At 40.2% G+C, this 19828-nt stretch overlaps 1 protein-coding gene across 3 annotated transcripts in view; it reads right to left on the bottom strand.

Moving 5' to 3' along the window:
• sfswap (splicing factor SWAP) overlaps positions 1-19828 on the bottom strand; it is a 54593-nt gene that overhangs the window by 10237 nt on the left and 24528 nt on the right. For all 3 annotated transcript variants that reach the window (XM_034095590.2, XM_034095591.2, XM_034095592.2), the window contains 4 exons: positions 16748-16944; positions 6041-6420; positions 3981-4115; positions 3438-3581 (listed from right to left, as the gene is read on the bottom strand). In XM_034095590.2, coding sequence (XP_033951481.1) covers positions 3438-3581; positions 3981-4115; positions 6041-6420; positions 16748-16944 — 856 coding nt within the window. The remainder of the gene's footprint in view (positions 1-3437; positions 3582-3980; positions 4116-6040; positions 6421-16747; positions 16945-19828) is intronic.

The raw sequence follows: 19828 nt of genomic DNA on the forward strand, positions 1-19828 counted from the left end.
TCGGGTGGTTATGGAGTGAATTACAACAAGTGGCACACAAAAGGCTGTTGATTACATTATCATATTGTTAAAGAGCAGTTGACTGAGTCTTTCTTTGATTGTTAACACAATTCTGGATTACACCACTTTATTTTAAATATTGCAAACATATTTAAGATACAAATACACGTGTATCCCCCGGTGATCACGCTGGCCTTGAGTTATCAAATCATCCTGACGTACGCCTTGCTGATTCTCCCAAGGATTTCCTGCTGTCCTCGACTGAGATTATTCCATACATGAACTTTTTAAATATTCAAGCTAATTTGTTGATGCAGTGTTGCAACCCAGGACACGGGATGTTCCTTTCCCCCTAATGTTCTATTGGAAATGGATTTATGGGCAGTCTAAAATTGCTTTACTAAAAACATGTATGATTTTCTGTCAGGCTGAGGAGGCATAACGAATCGTTTTTTACAATACTTGAATGAGACAACTGATTATTTGCATTTCACAGATTTCTGAACATCTTAACTTCTTGAATCTCATGATTTCTGACTGAAACCCACCCTACTTACCATTCCACTAAGTTGTGGCTAAAAACACTACTTTTTTCATCTGCTTACCCAGAAGTCTTTTAACTTGTTTTAGCACCTACCGTATTTACAATGTTGTTTTTAAACTAAACTATTCTGTATCTTTTATTATGCATGTTTTTTATGAATCTGTTATTCCATTATGTTTATTTATTGTGTTCCTTTCTGTTGTCCTCTTGTTAAGTGTTAATGATGACGTAAAGCACTTTGAATTGCCTCTGTGTCTGAAAATTTGCTATATAAATAAACGTACATTACTTAAAAAAAGAAGCAACGAAAACACTTTGATCATAATTATTAAAAACATCCATATTGGAGAACTTTCCTGCTATTCTTAAAATGTTGTCCTTTTTATATTTTCTACCTCTGTTTTCGAAATAGGATATTCTTTCCTCTTGCCGGCTTTTATTGGTTGGCTCACTTCTCTAAATCCACTGAATCAAAGGGGTTTGTTTATCGACAAATGAATTAATTTCTCATGACCCATGCTGGATTAATGATGAGCTTTACTTCAGCCCCAGTCCCATCACCTCCTCTCTCTGCTGACAAATTCACATTGTAGCAGAACTCTCTGCACACAGCTGCTTTCGAGCCAAAAGGGAATTTGACTCAAAGAGAATTCATAACACTAAACCTGCTTCTGTGAACTAGACCGTTTTACTTGTCATGTCCAAAAACCACCAGTAATTCAGCTACGATATCATTTTGCAGACCACGTATCCCCTAGATTTTGCCCTCTAATTATCAGAAGTTAATGTATGCAGCTTTAATTGTTTCTTTGTCAGACTATTCTTCAACGGCAGACCAACAACCCCGAGCCCTCAGAAGACACTGTGTCCGTTGCCTTGAATGCCTTTGTGCTTTACGACCTTGGAGCTGAAAAGACGTTGGATATTAGCCATCATATCACTGGCTCGTTAGATTTAATATTTCGAGTCTCTGTTCTGGATTAAGAATTCCTTTGACATCATGGACAAGGACTGGCTTTAGTTCTACCAACCAGAGCGAAGCTATTATGACAGTTGTATTCAGCTCCTCTTTTTGGATGGTACAGCTGTCTGAGGATGGCACACTCCACACGGATGAAAAGGACGCGCCACATACATAAATTGGTGTTCAGTCTGAAGCAGTGTCCCGAAGGGTAGAGCAGTGCATTAGATATCCAGGAGATACATTATTTGACTGGTTGCTAAGCTACATATCCCTTAGTTACTGTTGCAACACCTGGGAAGCTTTACATTTTGGCAAACAGCACGTCTGCAGTTTACAATGTCTGTGACATATTCACCACTCAACAGCAGGTTTTTCAATATGTGATTGATTTCAGATGGAGGAAGGTAATGGAAGGCTTCTCATCCCTAGCAGGCGGGTATCAATGCTGCTGTTGACAAACGATTTTAGCTGCAGCTACCCGTCTAATTAAAGTAATGTTGGCTCCACAAATTGGTTGAATATGCCATCTTCCTTTAAAATGGTCCCAAATACGATGGCTATACACTTATAATAAGAATGACTTAACAGATTGGGTGCTTAGCTTTTTTGTGGTGAAGCATAATAACAGAGGTTAGATTTATTCTTAATTTTTCAAATATGACAGTATGTTAAAATGTTATGCTTTTAGGATAAATAATGTGTTGGATGAATGAAACTATCGCTGGTTGAACGTTTTTCTGGAGAATCTTAAATCTGAATCTAAATCGTAGAAAAAGTGTCCACATCAATACAGTAACAGCATGTTTTTAACCAAGTATAACTGCAGTCGAAGGCCAAGAGATAGGAAATTAATCGGACATCATATTCAGTTTGTCCTTTGGCTGTATCAGCTACGTTTTGACAGGTTGCCAAATATTTAAATACTGAACTACTAGCTTCATTGTGAAAGGATGCTTCGAAGACCTGGAAGCAACAATATGTTGCTCTGAATAAAACTGAGAGGAGTTTAAATTGTATAAATCTTCTCCTCCCAAAACAACCATTTGGTTCTTTAGGGAAGCCCTTCGGTGCGTTTCATTTCTCTTATTTTTCATTTCCTCGCTCCTCGGTCTCGGTCTCACCGGAAGTTGATTTGTCTGCGCCATCTTGAGTAGCGTCCCATGGCGCTTATTTGTGCCGGAGGATCGAGGAGCGATAATGGAGGAGCGATAACCGAGGAACCACCAGACCATCCTCCGGTGAAATCCTCAGACACTCGCCCCGCCCCCTTACTGTGTATCGCTCACTGATTGGACGATGCAGCGCATGCACTGATCTGATGCTTCTTGACATGAGAGCAGTTTCTCAGCGGAGTGAAGAAAATACATGAAACTCACGAGACTCACTCCTCAGTTTATACCGTGTTTTGTTTCAATTAATGTATCATTTAGTTACAGATATGTGATATATCTGAACAACATTTTATTCATTTATTGGAAACATTTTCATGATCGCTTTTTTCGTTTATACATTTTAAGAATGGCGTTTATCTTTTTTGAGAATGAGTTCTTATTTTCTTTAATTTATTTGGGTCTACAACAGATGATACAAATGTATATGTTAGTAAATGTGTACTAACAGAGGGGGGGGGTGTTTGTGAAAACAACGGGGACATAGCTGCTGTCAGACGATCAGCTGTGCGGCGTCATCACAAACGGACGTCGCTTCACGTGACGCTCCGGAGGAAAGGACGTCCCATTGCTCTTAAAACTAATTTCCCTGCTTCCCGTGGTTTCCTTGCGTCTCTCTATGCTTCCCTGGTAGGAGGGACTAGTCGCAGGGAAACGACGCAAGTGAGGGACGCAAGGAATCCATTTATCTGAAGTGAAACGCACCCCTTGGAAAGCAATCTAAAGGATTAGCTGGTTGATTGACAGTGTGGGAGTTTACCTGGAGTGGGCCAGGCTGGAGGCGGGGCTAGCTGATGGGGACAGGACGACTCTGTTGGGGGAGGTGTACGGGGAGAGAGAGGAGCCCACCGTTTGCATCTGCCTCGAGGATGACATGGAACTCTTCCTTTTTTCAGGAGGCGACCTGAAATGAAAAAAAAGGGAGGAGCGGGAACCGAGCGTTTCAGATTCTGTCAGTAACTCTACACAATACACAATTTATCAAGGGGCGGTGAACACTGTCTGAAGGCGATTGCATTCAGCAAAGCCCTACTTTAAATTCATGCAAGTGTCTACTGTCGTTTCCATCAGAGGTCGTTTGGAAATTAAGTGTCTGTCTTGTAGGTATGTAGGCTAAATCTCCCCTTAAAGACACGATCTATAACATTGCTCAATGTATAGTAGGTATACACTTTATTGTGGGAGTGTTGGCGCACCTCTGTCTTGACAGGTTTAGTAAGCTTTGTTTTCGGGGATAGAATAAACACAGCTGTACATGTAGAGCCTTTATTCACCCCCCTCCCTCACTGCTGATAGGCTTTACCTGGATCTGGAATGCCCCCTGGGCATGCTGGAGCTGCTGCTGCTGGGATGATGGCGATCACGCTCCCTGTCCTCACGTCTCCTGTCTGATGAGGCGCCCCTCCTGTCCCTCCTCCCAGGGGAGTGTGAGCGGGATCTGGCCAGACACGAGCACAAAGAAAGCGAAAGATGTGGAGAGGCCATTCAATTACACGAGGCTGAGATTGGTAGATGAGCTGATGCATTTGAAATGAAGAACAAATATAGAGGGCGGTGATAAGGCGACGGTGGAGGTGCAAGAGCAAGACACAAAGAAAGCTATCAGGGTTGTTTTTACAGGGACAATAAGAAAAGCAAACGGTTTGCAGTGAGTCCATTTGGACTGTAGGATATTAATGTGTCACGATTCGCATTAATGCCGTGAAAGAAAGTCTAAATACAATGCAACTGGGCCTGAATCTTTACTGCGTTATATCACATGGACTCTCAGCATCCAAGTGGTGTTTTTCTAAACTAGTCTGAAAAGTAAATAGTATTAAATATTTATGGATACATTAATTCACTTCTAGGGTTTTTCTGCGTTAAAGAGCAAGGCTTTATTCACTGGCTACAAAGCCAGGGTTATTACGCCTTTGCTAAAATACTTAGCCGAGAGGAAAAGGATAGCCAATATAATGTGTGCCTTTGCTGAGGTGTCTTAACAAAGCAGTGTGGTACATATTGGTCTCTTTGACGGATAAACGGCACGAACAAAGCAGCCGGATCTCTATCTTTGATCGCTTCCTCTCCGCCCAGTTCATCTTTCTTCAAATGTTCCTTTCTCCTACATTGTTATTCCACCATTTTTCTTTAGTCGTGCTCTTTACCCCTGCGTGTGTTTCTCTAATTCATTTCACATTTACACTTTTGTTCTCTCTCCGCTTTCAATAGAAGCAGGACATGAGAAATAAAAAGGTTAATAGAAAACAGTAAGACAGAGTAATAGATAACGTTTTTTTTCTTTAATGTTTTTCCTCATATATGAGCGCAGTGTTCTGTGCACTTCAGGTTCAGCTGGAGTGAAATATTAAACAGACGGGGATTAATCATTGTGTTCTCAGCCTGTCATATTAAATGTCTCGTACGTTTAACAGCAGCACTACCAAAAACAGATTGCTTTCCCAACTGAGTATGTATCTATCCAGAGAAACTGTAAAAAAGATTATTGTTTCTTGACTCATCTCTATAATTGATTACTAATTAAAAAAAAAAACTGGGGGTGAGATTTTCATCAAACCTCACCTCAAGTCAGAACGAAACCACGGTCATAGATTTAAAAGTGTGATTTTAAATATCCTCTTTGCTTAAAAGTTGATTTAGCATCATCTAAAGCTTATAACACCGTTACACCTGAACTGTTGTAACAACATCCATAACATCCATCTGCTACTTAGTAATTATTTATCTAATATATCATTCCAATAGCTTGTATATAGACTCTTATTTCGCTACTTCACTTTTTTTAAACTATTGTTCTTTTTGTATTTACTTTTTAATATTTACTTGCACTATATTTTCCAGTTTTTCTGTATTATTGTGTTGCACTGTTGGAGAAGCCTGTGACCTAAGATGTTCATCGACATAACTAGTCTGTAGCTATGTTCGTATGACAAATAAAGAACCTTGAACCTTATTAATGCACCAAAGTCAGAAGAACAACTTTGACCTTGGTCGTGCTCTCAAAATTCCATTCTAGTTTGCACTGCACTAACAACAGTGTGTGTTGGTCTTTGATTCAGTATATTTCAGATATTTACTGTCCCGTTAAAGGAAATTATTTCTGCAGGATAAAATAACAACGACACAAAAGAAGACATTTAAAGTGGTCCTCCCAAATGGCTCTGTCTGTGGCAACTAGCCGCGGCTGCAGTGTGTTGTCCTAAAAGACTCATTTATCTTGCTGAATTTGAAACGTTAACGCGACATTGTCGTACAGTGAGAACTGTGGCCACAGCATCTTGGGATCGAGATCAAATTGAATTGTGGGATACTTAGAGATTCTCCGGCCCTTCCATTCACAGTTGTGGGGCCAAAATGTCTTACCTGTGGGACCTCCTGTAGGCGCTGGGGAGGGAGTATTTACTCTTCGACTTTGATCTCGATCTCGACCTCTTCTTGTGTTTTTTCTTCTTCCTGTCTTTCTCCTTCCCTTTGTTCCTGTCTCTTTCTCTATCTCTCTCCCTGTCTCTTTCTCTCTCTCGTTCTCTGTCCCGATCTTTGTCTCGATCTCTGTCTCGGTCTCTGTCCCGGTCCCTTGCCGATCCTCTAGAGGTGGAGTGGGAGGAAGAGGAGGATGGAGCGTCCCTGCTGTGATACGCTCCTTTGTTCTCCACGGCTGGCCTTTGATCCTGAGCGTACGCAGGGGCACTTGAGGACATCTGAGGAGGCACGGGGCCAGACAGGACAGAGAGGGCTTCCTGTATCTGAAGAGAAAACAAATGGTAGACAAAATATATCAGACACAAGAAAATATCAGCAGTAGAATTATTTTTGACAGACACATCTGGACTGTAGACCTTCTCTTTTTAAATTGGTTTGAAGACAAAACAATGTATTGATTATTTTAACATTCAGTCTCCCTCTTTGACATTAGGGACATTAATGAATTCCCAAACGCTTGATCTCTCGATCTGTGGACAAATCAATATGGGGGCTTGTCTCCTTGCTGAGATGCAGGTGATGCACACGGCTGATTTTGTACGGAGATTAGAGATGTATTTATGCAATACCCCTGTGTCCATCTTTGTCAATGTTACAGGATTATATAACTCCGATGGTAAAGGAAGAATTAGAAGAAAAAAAAGTTTGAGATTCCTCCTTATAAGTGAAAGCTGAAGAATACTTCATTGGTTTTCTTGTAGAAAACTTAACAGCGTTAACTTTTCAGGCCGAATTATACGAATTTGTATTACTTTAAATGCCATATTAACCTGTTAAGCCCGAAGCCTGTTTTTCAGGTCTCAGGCTCGAAAATGACATTCCCAGAACAAATGACCATAACTTCACTTCTAAAAAGGGGTAAATTAATTATCTTTTTTCTCAAAGCAATGATAATGTTGAAAAGTCAGAATAAATATAGATGTTTTTATTTTAAAGTAAATTCAGATTGAACACAGTAAAGAAATATAAATTAGAGTGTCCGTCCAAAAAAAACAAACATTACTTATAAAGTGAAAACCACCCTTGAATGATGGGATCGAAGACTAAAAGCTATAGGAATCCAAAGTACAACATATAATAAGTACCCTGTATCAAGATTGATGCAAAACAAGTGACATTTGACCTTTTTAGAGAGATTTAGCAAAAAAACTAAAAACTTCTGGGGTCATTTGGGTGGATTTTCCATATCAATGGCCCCCCTCGGTCGATTTTGATGATTGACATCTCTTTTGAACCGTTAGAGCCAATAGAATCGAGGGGAAGTTCCTAAATCCATCTAAACATTTCCATTGAGGAGTGAGAGTGATGCGCACACAGTTTGCCCAAAACCGGAAGCTGGGTTGTAGCTCTAATAGCAGCTAATATGAAATCTCCGTTTTTGACAGATTATCTGTAATCATTTCAAAGTGACAGACACATTGGATTAACCTTCAGCAGAGTTTTTCTCGTTTTAATGCCATTGAACACAACTTTTGATCAGAAACAGCAAAAAAGTAAGACATATTTGCCGTTTTTGCTCTGTAAAGCTACGTTGTGTGTTGTCTGGGTTTGCTTCCCCTGTCGCGAGTTCTGATTGCTCAGTGATGATTGCTCAGTGATGATACTTATATTTCTAGAATCTGTGGAATCTCAGCCTGCTAGCTGATATCTTGTTTGTGCAGATCTGATAAGTAATTTAGTATTTATACTGAGTTCTGTGCTAAGTTTTTTCACTCAGGGCTCATTTAGACGCTTGTTGTGAGACTTGTGTTTTGTTCCGGTAAAAATGGTTCATATCGTCAGTTAGCCGAGTTTCTTCCCGTTAGGTGGGTATGACACATTCATAGTTTATTAAATGTTAAGAAGAGACAACGTTTTGTGAAAAAAAAGCAGCAGAAGCTCATTAGCATTTAAAGCTACAGATACAGAATCAGCACTTTTGAAACAGGGCTGAAACAGAGGGGATTATGGGATGCTACAATGCATGATCTCTTTGGTATTTCGAGTATAATATGTATATATCTGAGACCTATATTATATAGTTGAAAAAGAGTATAATAGGGGACCTTTAAAACATCAAGCTGTATAGATGTAGGTACAGGAATTAAATAGGTTGAAAAGTTTTTTAAATAATAATAAAAAAGGTACATACATGCAATAAAAAGGACATGGGGTCGTTAACCAGCTGGCAAAGTCAAAGCCCACACTCTCTTATTACATATTCTTAACTTAAAGTAAATAAGGAAAAAGAAAATCCATACTGGGCAGATTAAAAAGTGTGGGTTACACAACACAGGGCTACACGCTGAGCTACAACTGTCAGCTGCAAAGTGCCTCTAATTGCTCAAATGTGGTTCTGTCTGCTCGTTTTAAATTGGCCTGCTGCCGGATTCATGCTGAAAAGATGGTTTCAGGCCATCGGTGGATTAAAGGAGACACTAAATCTTCGGGGGTTGGATTTTATCTTCCAGGGTTAGGTCTTATATTGCTCATGGGATCACCCCTTTTTACTTATGTATGCACTCACGGTGCTAAAAGAGCATGTAGATAAAGAAAGACATCCGATGGCACACTTTATATGCTCACATTTACATAAATGATGTGACCAGAGTGATGAGTGATGAACAGGGAAGACGGAAAGGAAATGAATGTGGGCCGTGACTTTAATCTCTCCAATTCAATCAGACCCATCTGCTCAAAATTGCACATGGGTGGAGCATGAAAAGAGTGACAGGGAGGGACATAAAGATGTAGAGAGGAAGCTGAGGAAAGAAGATGAAAGTGAGAAGCAAATGAGGTAAGTAAGGGCAGGAAAGAAAGAGAAAGTGCTCAGGACAGAAGACGATCAATAAGTATCTACAAACAGGCAGGGAAGAGAGGAATATTTATTACACCTTTCTGTTTGCACACTATCTGGTGTCTGGGCTGAGGGAGAAATAATGAAAAGATAGGAAGCAGTGTTTGGTTTGAAATTAGGACTGACGTTTGGGAAGCTTCTCCCAACACCAGGATGAGAAAATGTCTGTGCTTCACACCTGCTGGAGCAAGATACGGAAATTCAGACAGCAGGGGTAACAATGAAAAAAAAAAAGTTGCAGTCCGGGGTTATGAGGAGAGGAGAGGGAAAACTGAGGAATAGGGGAGTAACACCCAGGAGAGACATTCTCTTAATATAGAAGATAATATATTATTACATTACATTGCATTTAGCTGACGCTTTTATCCAAAGCGACTTACAATAAGTACATTCGACCAGGAAGACACAACCTTGAAGAAAACAGCATCATATAAGTACATCAGGTTTCATAGAGCCAAGTGCTACTCAACTGGCTATAGATAAGCCAGTCCTTCGTTAGCAGTTCTTTGTTAATAGTTCTATCGCTCGAGGTGGAGTCGAAAGAGATGAGTTTTCAGTCTGCGCCGGAAGGTGTGTAAGCTATCTGCTGTCCTGATGTCAATGGGGAGCTCATTCCACCATTTTGGAGCCAGGATAGCAAACCCACGTGTTTTTGCTGATGGGAACTTGGGTCCCCCTCGCAGCGAGGGTGCAGCGAGTCGTTTGGCTGATGCAGAGCGTAGAGCACGCGCTGGGGTGTAGAGTTTAACCATGTCCTGGATGTAGGAAGGGCCAGATCCATTTGCAGCATGGTACGCAAGTACCAGTGTCTTGAAGTGGATTCTAGCAGTTATATAATATATATATATATATATTGATTAAGAAAAACTACTTATAACTTCAGCCTGAGACACTTTACAGAAAAGTCAGGATAGCAATCTTAAGAGTATCCTATATATATATATATTAGTGCTGTCAAAATTATCGCGTTAACGGCGGTAATTAATTTTTTGAATTAATTGTGTTAAAATATTTAACGCATTTAACGCATGTGCAGAATGGCCCGCCCCATAGGCCCTACGTGCCACCAGTGGCAGCGCCAGGGTATGTCTGGGGTAGGCTACACCCATACCAAGAAATGGCTTAGCCCCACCATGAAAAATGATGTTAAAGTAAGCAAAATAAAGTCTGCCAACTCGCGGAGTAAATTGCACAGACAGCAGTTAGTAAGATTGATTTCAGTAGTCACAGTTTTGAAAACTTTTGTCACGTAGTGATCGTCTTCTCAATAGAACATCTTTGATAACGGCGTGGTGTTGTTGCAGGAAGTCCCGACGGAGAATACTCTTGCTGTAGTACAGGGCAGAGCCATATAATAGTAATAATATGGCTCTGGTACAGGGGTGCACATAACTGGTACGCAGGTTATGTGCGTAATCTGAAATGCGTACCGTCACTTGTGTCACAAAGTGCATTTGCGTACCGACGTACTTGTGAAGCTTTTCCAGAAGGCGGTTCGATCACCGGACGACAGAGTCGGTCTCCGTGTGCACAGACAGGGCTGGTGTTGGCGTCGGTCTGTACAACGGAACTGTGCCAAAACTACGCCAACTGGCTGCGGAGAGAGACTCCCCCCATCACTGGAGAACTGCGCTAAAACAGCTGATCACAACGTTCACACTCTGTGGTCACGAAGTACTCCACTCGCCCCCCCCCCCCCCCTCTGTCGACTTTCCTGAAGTACTCCCCCGTTGATAGAAATCAACACGTAATGAATTAAGACCCCACGGTTTGATGATTGATAGGTGTGTGGGTTGTCTTTCATTTTGACATGCAGAAAAATGTTATAATAAACATAGATACTGTATGTTAAATGGATATATCCGCCTGCTTTCATTTATCTTTCCATTCCCACAACAATATACATAAATAAATGGCATATTTTGGACATAGTTCGAATGGTGATTAATCATGATTAATTAATTTTAAGCTGTGATTAATCTGATTAAAAATTGTAATCGTTTGACAGCCCTAATATATATATATATATATATATATATATATATTGTGTTTGTAGGTCGGTATATTATCGTGTATTCTAACTTATTCTGTTTATTATATATTGTGAAATCTTTAAAAACGTTATAGATATGCATCTTTCTTCTGTTGATATTTATATAGTGACCGTTTATATTTATTTTTAACCGACGTGTAAAGCCGTGTTTAGATAAGGCTATAATGAAACAATTTCCCAATTTTGGTTTAATTAAGTTAATCTAATAAATTGGACTTTTTCCATATCACTTTTAAGACGGCACAAGAATGAATCGAAAGCTGAGAAACTGCATTGATACAGTGCAAACAATTATAAGAGAGACATTAAACGCACGCCTATTTTGATATGAGTAGAATAACAGTATGTGTATGCTTCAATTAATGATCTGCATGCTCCGAGTCAATTAGTTAATTTACTACGAATCACTGCGAATGACATCATTTTACATCGTTGAGAAGATCCTTCTCATGTTAAATACTCTGTATTTTACCGTGGCACATGATCAAATGGTAATCAAAGAAAGCAGGCAGCAGAACATAACTTAATTCATTAATAAGTCAATTGAAGAGAAAATGAAAGAGGAAATTCACTGAGGAGCAGGCCTCCCTTATGATCACAATGGTCATTAATTAAGGCCTTGCCTGCTAAATAAGTTGTGAAATCCATCACTGATGGCGGCCTGTGAGCGGGCGGAGAACATTCTAATTCCTTCATATCATTAATATCCAATTTGTTGCTGTTTTCAGAAGTGCCTCAGCTCCCCTCCTGAGTACTGGGGCTCTTTCCGTAACTGTCCTGTCATAGTGAATGAACACAGAATTGATGTGATAGTCTCCAATGACCGACTGATACAAAAATATATAATCGCTTTATTAAAAGAGATGAAGCCGCAATGTCTGACTGAACATGGTTTGAAATAGTGCTCCATCAATATACAATGGGCAGTTAAACAATTCTAAGAATTGATACAGCAGAAAGGAGGTATCGTCTTCTTTATGAAATCTTTCTTGGTCAAACCAAAGGCTTACATTTCACATAATTAAAAGAGATCAAATTATGTTATCGGCGGTTAAGTTAGCATGGAACCCCTTGCATCAAGAAGAGGTAAGGAGAGGTCTGTAGAACTCACTTAACAAAAACGCCAATGTTTTTTTCCCCTTCTTCAAACTTGTAGGCTTAAGCCCCACCTGAGGTCGAATTAAAAAACATCACTTGAGAACAATATTATTTTAGATTTCACAAAAGTCCCAACGCAAATGTTTTTCTTTACAGTTGCAGTTTTAAAAAAGGACCAATAAACAGCGTTTGATTTCTAAAATAAGTGGATTTCCCTTTAGGACTGAGCCATTGAGACACCCCATTGGTTCGATGAAAACTATCAGTGGGTACACAGTATCTGCGCCCCCTTAAAACAATATGAAAAGCCACAAGTTACCAAGACTATGTCATTGCAAAGTTACAAAATCAGAACTTATTCTCTAGGTTATAATTACCTATCAACACTGGGTAAGATAAGATAAGAGAGAGCTTTATTGTCTCCCTTAGGAGAAATTGTCTTGGGCAACGAGATAATACACATAAAACATTCAGGTCAATCAGTCATAGACACAGAACAGAGATCACATCTCACATGGCAAAGAAACAAACAAGAAACATACAGGGTACAACAAGATGAGCCTACATTTCCAGACCCAAAAGTCGGTACACGTTGATACCGCTACAAAAACATAGCATTCAAGTTGGTCCTCAAACCTACAGAATCTAAAGCCCCAACAACCTTCACTACCTCACCATCCTTTTTTCTGGCCTTAAAAAACACAGTTTTGACGACTGCCAACTAAAAGTCAAATTAATCATCTTCAAGCCTTTCCACTCAGGCATCACCTGTTCTTCAAATGGCTTCTTATTCATAACAAATCATTAGTCTTGCACTATACATTGACTCTGAACAAATTAATTATATCCAACAGAATGACAGAGTTAAAAAAGTAAAGACTACTTAAAGTAACAGCATCATTCTTTGATGTATATTCTCCATGTCCATCAACATAGCACATAACACACTGCCATCTCTGTTTGGATTGTCCAACGTTTTCTAAATACCATACTGTACTTTGTAGACTGATCAGAACACAAGTTGAAAACTGCTTCTAACTTTAACATGGCTACTGCCTGAGATCGAATGCTGTGGTTTTATTAAATGTGCCAACTGCTAGGACTGTCTTAGGGAAGACAGCTTCTAGATGCGCAGCTCCTCTGTCTTGGAATAGTCTGCAAATTAAATGGAAACTGAACAATCTGGTGCCACTAAATGTTTTTAAAGCTCGGTTGGATGCTAGTCAATCAGAAGCTATTGGTACCTGTTTATGTGGATAATTATGTAAATTATGCTGTATGATGTCCTTTTGTTGTTCTATTTATGTTTTTATGTTTCATGTGGAACTACTTGAGCAGGTCTCCCTTGAAAAAGAGATCAATGATCTCAATGGGATTTATCTGTATAAATAAAGGTTTGAAATGAAATGAAACATATCCTTTATTAATTAGTCGGCCAATGACCTGGATGTTGGTAGTTCCTTCAGGGATTGTACACTCTGATGGCCCCGGCAGGTGTCACAGAACATCTGGAGAAGAGTGACAGGAGCCCGCCCACTGCCAGCTGGCCCACCACTGAAACACCAGGTCAGCTGGGCTCATATGAAGAGCTGACATGCAACATCCATCAAATGGACAGGCCATCTACACATCAAATGATCGCACCCAGTCTTATTTACACTATAAAGGGTTCTTTTTTTGTCTTTGTTAAATATGATGGACAAAGGGCTTTTAAAATGTACATTATTGAGGCACACAAAATATAATCAACAAAAGGAACATTTAGAGCACCAAAACAGAGAACATTGAAAATGGTGGGCAGAAGAAAGGCCGCTTTATTTGATACATTTTTATCGTGAATTATTAGGTTGTTTGTAGGGGTGCAACAGAGTTTAGACAAGCAGGATTTGAGAGTCATCTTGCATTGATTTCCCTATACTGTCTGCAGGGTCTCTCTTGAAAAATAGTTTGGGATTCACCTGGTTAAATAAAGGTTTGAAATTAAATGAGGGATCAAGGGTTTAATGTTAATCAGTTAACCACAGCATTTATTTGTACTGGTTACACATGTCAGCCAATAGGATGATTTATGGTCCATTGCTCATATAACATGGAGACAAGGCAAGACGCATCGTGTGTGTGTGTGTGTGTGTGTGTGTGTGTGTGTGTGTGTGTGTGTGTGTGTGTGTGTGTGTGTGTGTGTGTGTGTGTGTGTCCAGGTGAAAAAATATAAATTCAGAGTTATGCATCATCTGATGGGCTTTTATAAAGACCAGCACCCCTATAGAGACGAACTGTTTAGAACAAACCCTTAACGCAATAGACTTATGCTGAGCCAACTGAAAATAAAATTAAAGGCATAAGATTTACAAAACAAAACATTTAAATTAAAGCATCTCTAAAATCGATAGTGTTTCAAAATGCTGTGCCAAAGCTCAACGATGCAATAGAGGGCCAGATTAAATGGTACCTTGAAATGATTTGACCAGTAAAATCTTGGTGTATGATATTTTCTTAATAATAACTGGATAGGATATTTACTGAAACCCTTTCTAATAATATGAAAGAATATTTTAATGACACTTGTTGGTTGGCACTTTGGTTGTTGGTTTAATCACCTTCAAAAACTAATAAAAGTGCAATGTACCAAGTACAATGGTCAACACGAGGAAAGATATTCTTCAACTGCCCATGACTGCATTTTTTGGGATCCTGCATCCTCTGATTTTTAACATGTATGCGTTTTGCAAATAGAAATACAGCATCATGCCATTAAGAAAACTTACATAGTCATTTCTATTCAATAAAATAATAAGAAAAAACCCATACTCGTACCCACAACAAAGACGACAAATAAAGCTATTTAGACCTTAGGAAAGATTCTACCCTCGGCCTTCAAAACAGTGTTTGTTAAAAACATTGCATTGCGGTTCAAGGAAAATATACGAGGCTCCATTATGAGTTGAGTATGGCTGTGGAGTGAAATACTCATTCAGCATACAAGACCACCTCCTTTTACAGAAATTATTGATTGGAATGTCCCAGGCCTGAAGCTGCTCATACAGGAGAACACGTACAAAGCAGAGCCTCGGCACAAATTCCACTCAACAGCAGCTCAATAACAATGTCTGACATACTTCACCCGCTGTATTCATGCGATCTTTAAATGTATTCCGCTACCCAATATTCACGACATATATGTGACTGATGTACATAAAGATATTCCCCCAGCAAGCTGACATTCATCTCTTAATATATTATTGCATGGCAGCATAAACTGGAAACTGCCATCAATATAGCCGCACACAGATGAGATCCAACAGCTGTAGGTTGCTGCGACTTCATTTCAACATAATCAATAATAAAACATCACAGGAAAGAGAACACAATATGCCATCTGGTACATGTTTGAAATTATAGTCAGACATAAAGATTGAGGCTGTTGTAATATATGGGGTTACGGAGCCATCTGTAGTTGATGTGACCTTTGACTGAACTTCTACTAGAACCAAATATTTGCAGCAATTCAACATCGAGACAAACTAAGAAGCTGTATTGAAAAAGCACAGCCAACAAATTAATGTGGCAGGATCCAAGCAATCCTTTTACCGACAGCAATTGTGATCTTTTATCCACTTTCAATGGCGGAATATTGGAAGTCAGTGGGTGGCATTAGTTGCTGTCATTCACCCCAAAAAGCTTCATTGTTAAAATGTTTTGATTGTACCTATACAAGATATGTGACGGGTGGCGCAGTGGTCTGTGCATCCGATCATCAGATCAAGGGGGAGTGCTGGGGAACTCTAGTTCGAAACCCGCTCCTGCCGCCACTGCGTCAGGCCGTTGTGTCCTTGGGCAAGACACTTCACCCGGATTTGCTCCTGTGGGTATTGTCCACAGTACATGTATAATACTAATGTATACTTGTAAAAGCTTGTAAAAGCGCCTCGATGACTTCGAGGCGTGAAGATGGACGGTGTGGCGCAGTGCGCTGTGCAATGATCATCAGATCAAGGGGTGAAACCCGCCGCTGCTGCGTCTGTAAAGCCGGTGTGTCCTTGGGCAAGACACTTCACCTGAACTTGCTCCTGTGGGTATTGTCCACAGTGACCATTGCATGTATACAAAATATGTGTAATGTGTATATGTAAAGCGCTTTGAGCATCTGGAAAAGCGCTATAATAAATATAAGGAATTATTATTATTATTATGTCGACCTTTTTGTGGTAATTAAAAAAGCACAAAATGGAAGGTTATGAGTGCAGGGAGACAAGTCTAAATTCTGTATTCATGTTTGAAAAGTTTGTTTAGACTGTTATTGCTAAAATTGTAAAATGACTTGCTTTCACATATTGTAGAAAATAGTGGGGCTGCCAACCATGTCAAAGAAACCGAAGCTAGTTGAACATCAAGTGGCGGTTTGATTATCAAAAAACAGATTAAAAAAAATGCAAACGTACAATCAACACACACACACACACACACACACACACACACACACACACACACACACACACACACACACACACACACACACACACACACACACACACACACACACACACACACACACACACACACACACACACACACACACACACCCCTTTATTAAGCGCTCGCCTACCTTAAGCTGTGCAGTAGCATCTAGCTCGGCTCTCTTGGCATCAGGCTCCCCAGCGTAGGGGCCGCGGAGGGTCTGGAGGAAGAGTGCTGCCTTCCTCTTCCTCTCCGCCTGTAGCTGTTTCTCCTTGGACTCCTTAGAAGCCTGGGCCAGCTTCTCCCTGGCTGCCGCGGCTAAACGGTCTTCCAGTTTCTGCTTAGCTGAGAGGGCAAAAACAGGAGAGAGACGGTTGGAAGGTGATGAAAACAATTGTAGTCCTTTTTTTTTGTTTCTAATCACAGCTAGAAATACCTCTGCTATAGTGCCATGAGTGAGGAGAATGATTTGAAAGACAGAGAAAAGGAGGGAAAGAGGGGTTATGCTCTGCTTCTCACTACAGGTAAACGGTATTTGGAAGCCAACAATCTAAAGGAAGGCTCAAAGACACAAATAGAGACAGAGAAGGACAATTGAGAGTGTAAGACACAACAAAAACCTCAGAAAAGTATGGACCTACAAGAAGAAACGTGCTGTTGAAGTTCCAAATGAAAAGTATAGGGCCTGACTGAATCTCCAATGGTAGACAATGTCATGCAATCCAAGGTTTACACAGAAAAAAAGTAGGCATCAAAATGTAGGAGGAGAAGAGGAGACATATCCGAGTGAAATTGGGGGTGAAACATATGCACAGTTCTGCGAGGGAAGGAGATGAAGTGACACAGACGAGTTGGGGATAGACAGGTGAGGAGCGATGAGACGGGTCACAGGAAGAGTGAGACAGCGGCAAGAGTGAAGTCTAAAGCAAACGCTGGCGGAGAACAAGTTGTTAAGTGATGCTACAGCAGGGGCTACTGTAATCTGTTCAGGGTTTAAAATAGGCCGGCAGCCGAGGCAAATCATTCTGGAGTACAGTGTGAACGGTATTCAAGTGGAGCAGCATCAATGTGTAACCCAGACAGTGACACGACACAGAGGCTGACTGCTGTATTCATAGACTCATATGACACAATGTATCACCAATACACTCACACCGTTTTACATTTGGGAAAATGTATAACAGCTTCTTTTGAAACAAAACCCTTTCATTGTCTGTGAAGTAGTTATGGATCTAGGAAGGGTGGGTTTCATCACAATTAAAATGATGAGTTAAGAATTGATACACATCTTTGTCTTATGTGCTTCAGTGAAACATTAATAAAGTTTGCTTTGTTTTTTTGGCCCAGAATTGTACAGTAAAATGTATATAATGTCATGAATACTTTCCCTCACCCAATGTTTCTGTAATGAGTGAAAATGAAATTGAATGAATTAAACAGTGATTTAAATAATGGACACTTTGATAATGAAAATATTGGTTAAACCCACAATGACAGTTATGTTAAGTCATGCTAGGGTAGCAGAACACAAGTTGTGAACATACTGTATCATAACCACCAATGGTCATTCCTATTTGTAGCTCCATTTTTGGTCTTAACCAACTCCTGAGGTAAATATCTCTCTCTTTAGCTGCTAAATGCACCAGTAAGCCCAGTAGCTAATTCTGTCCGTCTGCTTTGGTGTTGCACAGGTAGTGTACGTAGTCTATGTTTTTAAAGCTTTTTCACGAAACATAATAGCCTGAAACACATTTTAACAGTTTCCATGTTGCCATTTGATACATTGTTGTACCCCAAGAGTCTCTGCAAGCCCCTCAACAAATGAACTAGGTGTATAAAGTGTATCGACATTTACACTGAATAGCATCTCTACATTGATTTATTACGATATTCTGTTATTTTAAGTCACCACTAGAGACATCCACTGGGAAATGTCTGCAGCGACCTAAACCATTCATGTACTTATCGCTGAAACGGCATTTAGTGTGTGTGCGGCTGTTTCCCAGTCCGTCAATATAGATTAGCGTTCTGCTGTCTGCCTCTGGTTCTCCTGCTATCTGATCGAGTTAGACCTGCTGACTGACGGCCACTTTGCCACACAGCAAAGCCAATACAGCCAGCTATTTATTAGGCAGCCCTCAGAGAGGACATTACGCTCTGTCGGGTCTGGCAGTCGGGTCTGGCAGTCGGACCAAATAATCACTCTGATTGGCTGTTCAGCTAGCGAATCAGTGCATGAGAAGCGAAGCGGAAGTGAGGGACGTAAACAAACGATTTAAGAAGGCACACACAGACTGCTATTCATTTTCATCTCATCATGGCGATCTGGAATGATGCAAACGAAGACCTGCTCATCACCTTGATTCAGGAGAGGCCAGCTCTGTATGATATTACGGAGAAAAGATACTCCTCTTCTTCTCTGTCTTCCGGTTGTTGCCTCTTTTGAATGACGAATACACACTACCGCCGCCTGCTGGTAAGGAGAGTTATTGCCACTCACGCACTGAAGTCGGTGCGGTGTGTTCCCGTGCGACACATGGCCAAAACGCAGGAGAACACGGCCAGGCAACAGCCGACTTCAGCGTCGGCTAGTCCTCTGGTGACTGCTTGGTGTGTCAGCAGGGCATTTCGCTGAAATACTGACTTGAGGAAGACCACTTCAATCATGTGTATTTGCAAGTCAACCTATTTCGATCAGCAGTTTTGTATGACATTTTGTTACCTCAGGCACAAGCTAGTTACTCTATGACGAGAGAAAAACATAAATACAGTGATTTCTCAAGTAGGAAAAAATCCAAACAGTTTAAACTTTGGCGAAAAAAGAAAATTAATTAACTTTTTCAGGGTCTTTAGGTGGCATACTTACCACACAAAGCACGCTATTCAATTCACAGAGATGGTTTTGGGTCTTGTGCAATTCAACCCTAGTCAGATCCATTGACAGTACAGACAAAAAAAATCCAACAGAGGTGTCTGGCAATAACATATTTATAGTCTACGAAAAACTGTTGTAATATTGCCGTCATTTCGTTTTTTACTTTCATCTTTTATGGAGAAGCTTTGAGAGGCAGGCACACCTCGTTCTTCAAGTAGTCCTCATGTAATGGTTGAGTCATTACATCTGATCACGTCAAAAAGAAATGATGGTGATTTTTTAAGATGACAGCACTCTTTGTATTAGAAGGTGTGTGCCTCTGTTTTAAGTAAGCCCCAATGTATTATTGATAAT

The sequence above is a fragment of the Pseudochaenichthys georgianus genome, chromosome 12, assembly GCF_902827115.2.
Source record: "Pseudochaenichthys georgianus chromosome 12, fPseGeo1.2, whole genome shotgun sequence".
NCBI classification, from domain to species: domain Eukaryota; kingdom Metazoa; phylum Chordata; class Actinopteri; order Perciformes; family Channichthyidae; genus Pseudochaenichthys; species Pseudochaenichthys georgianus.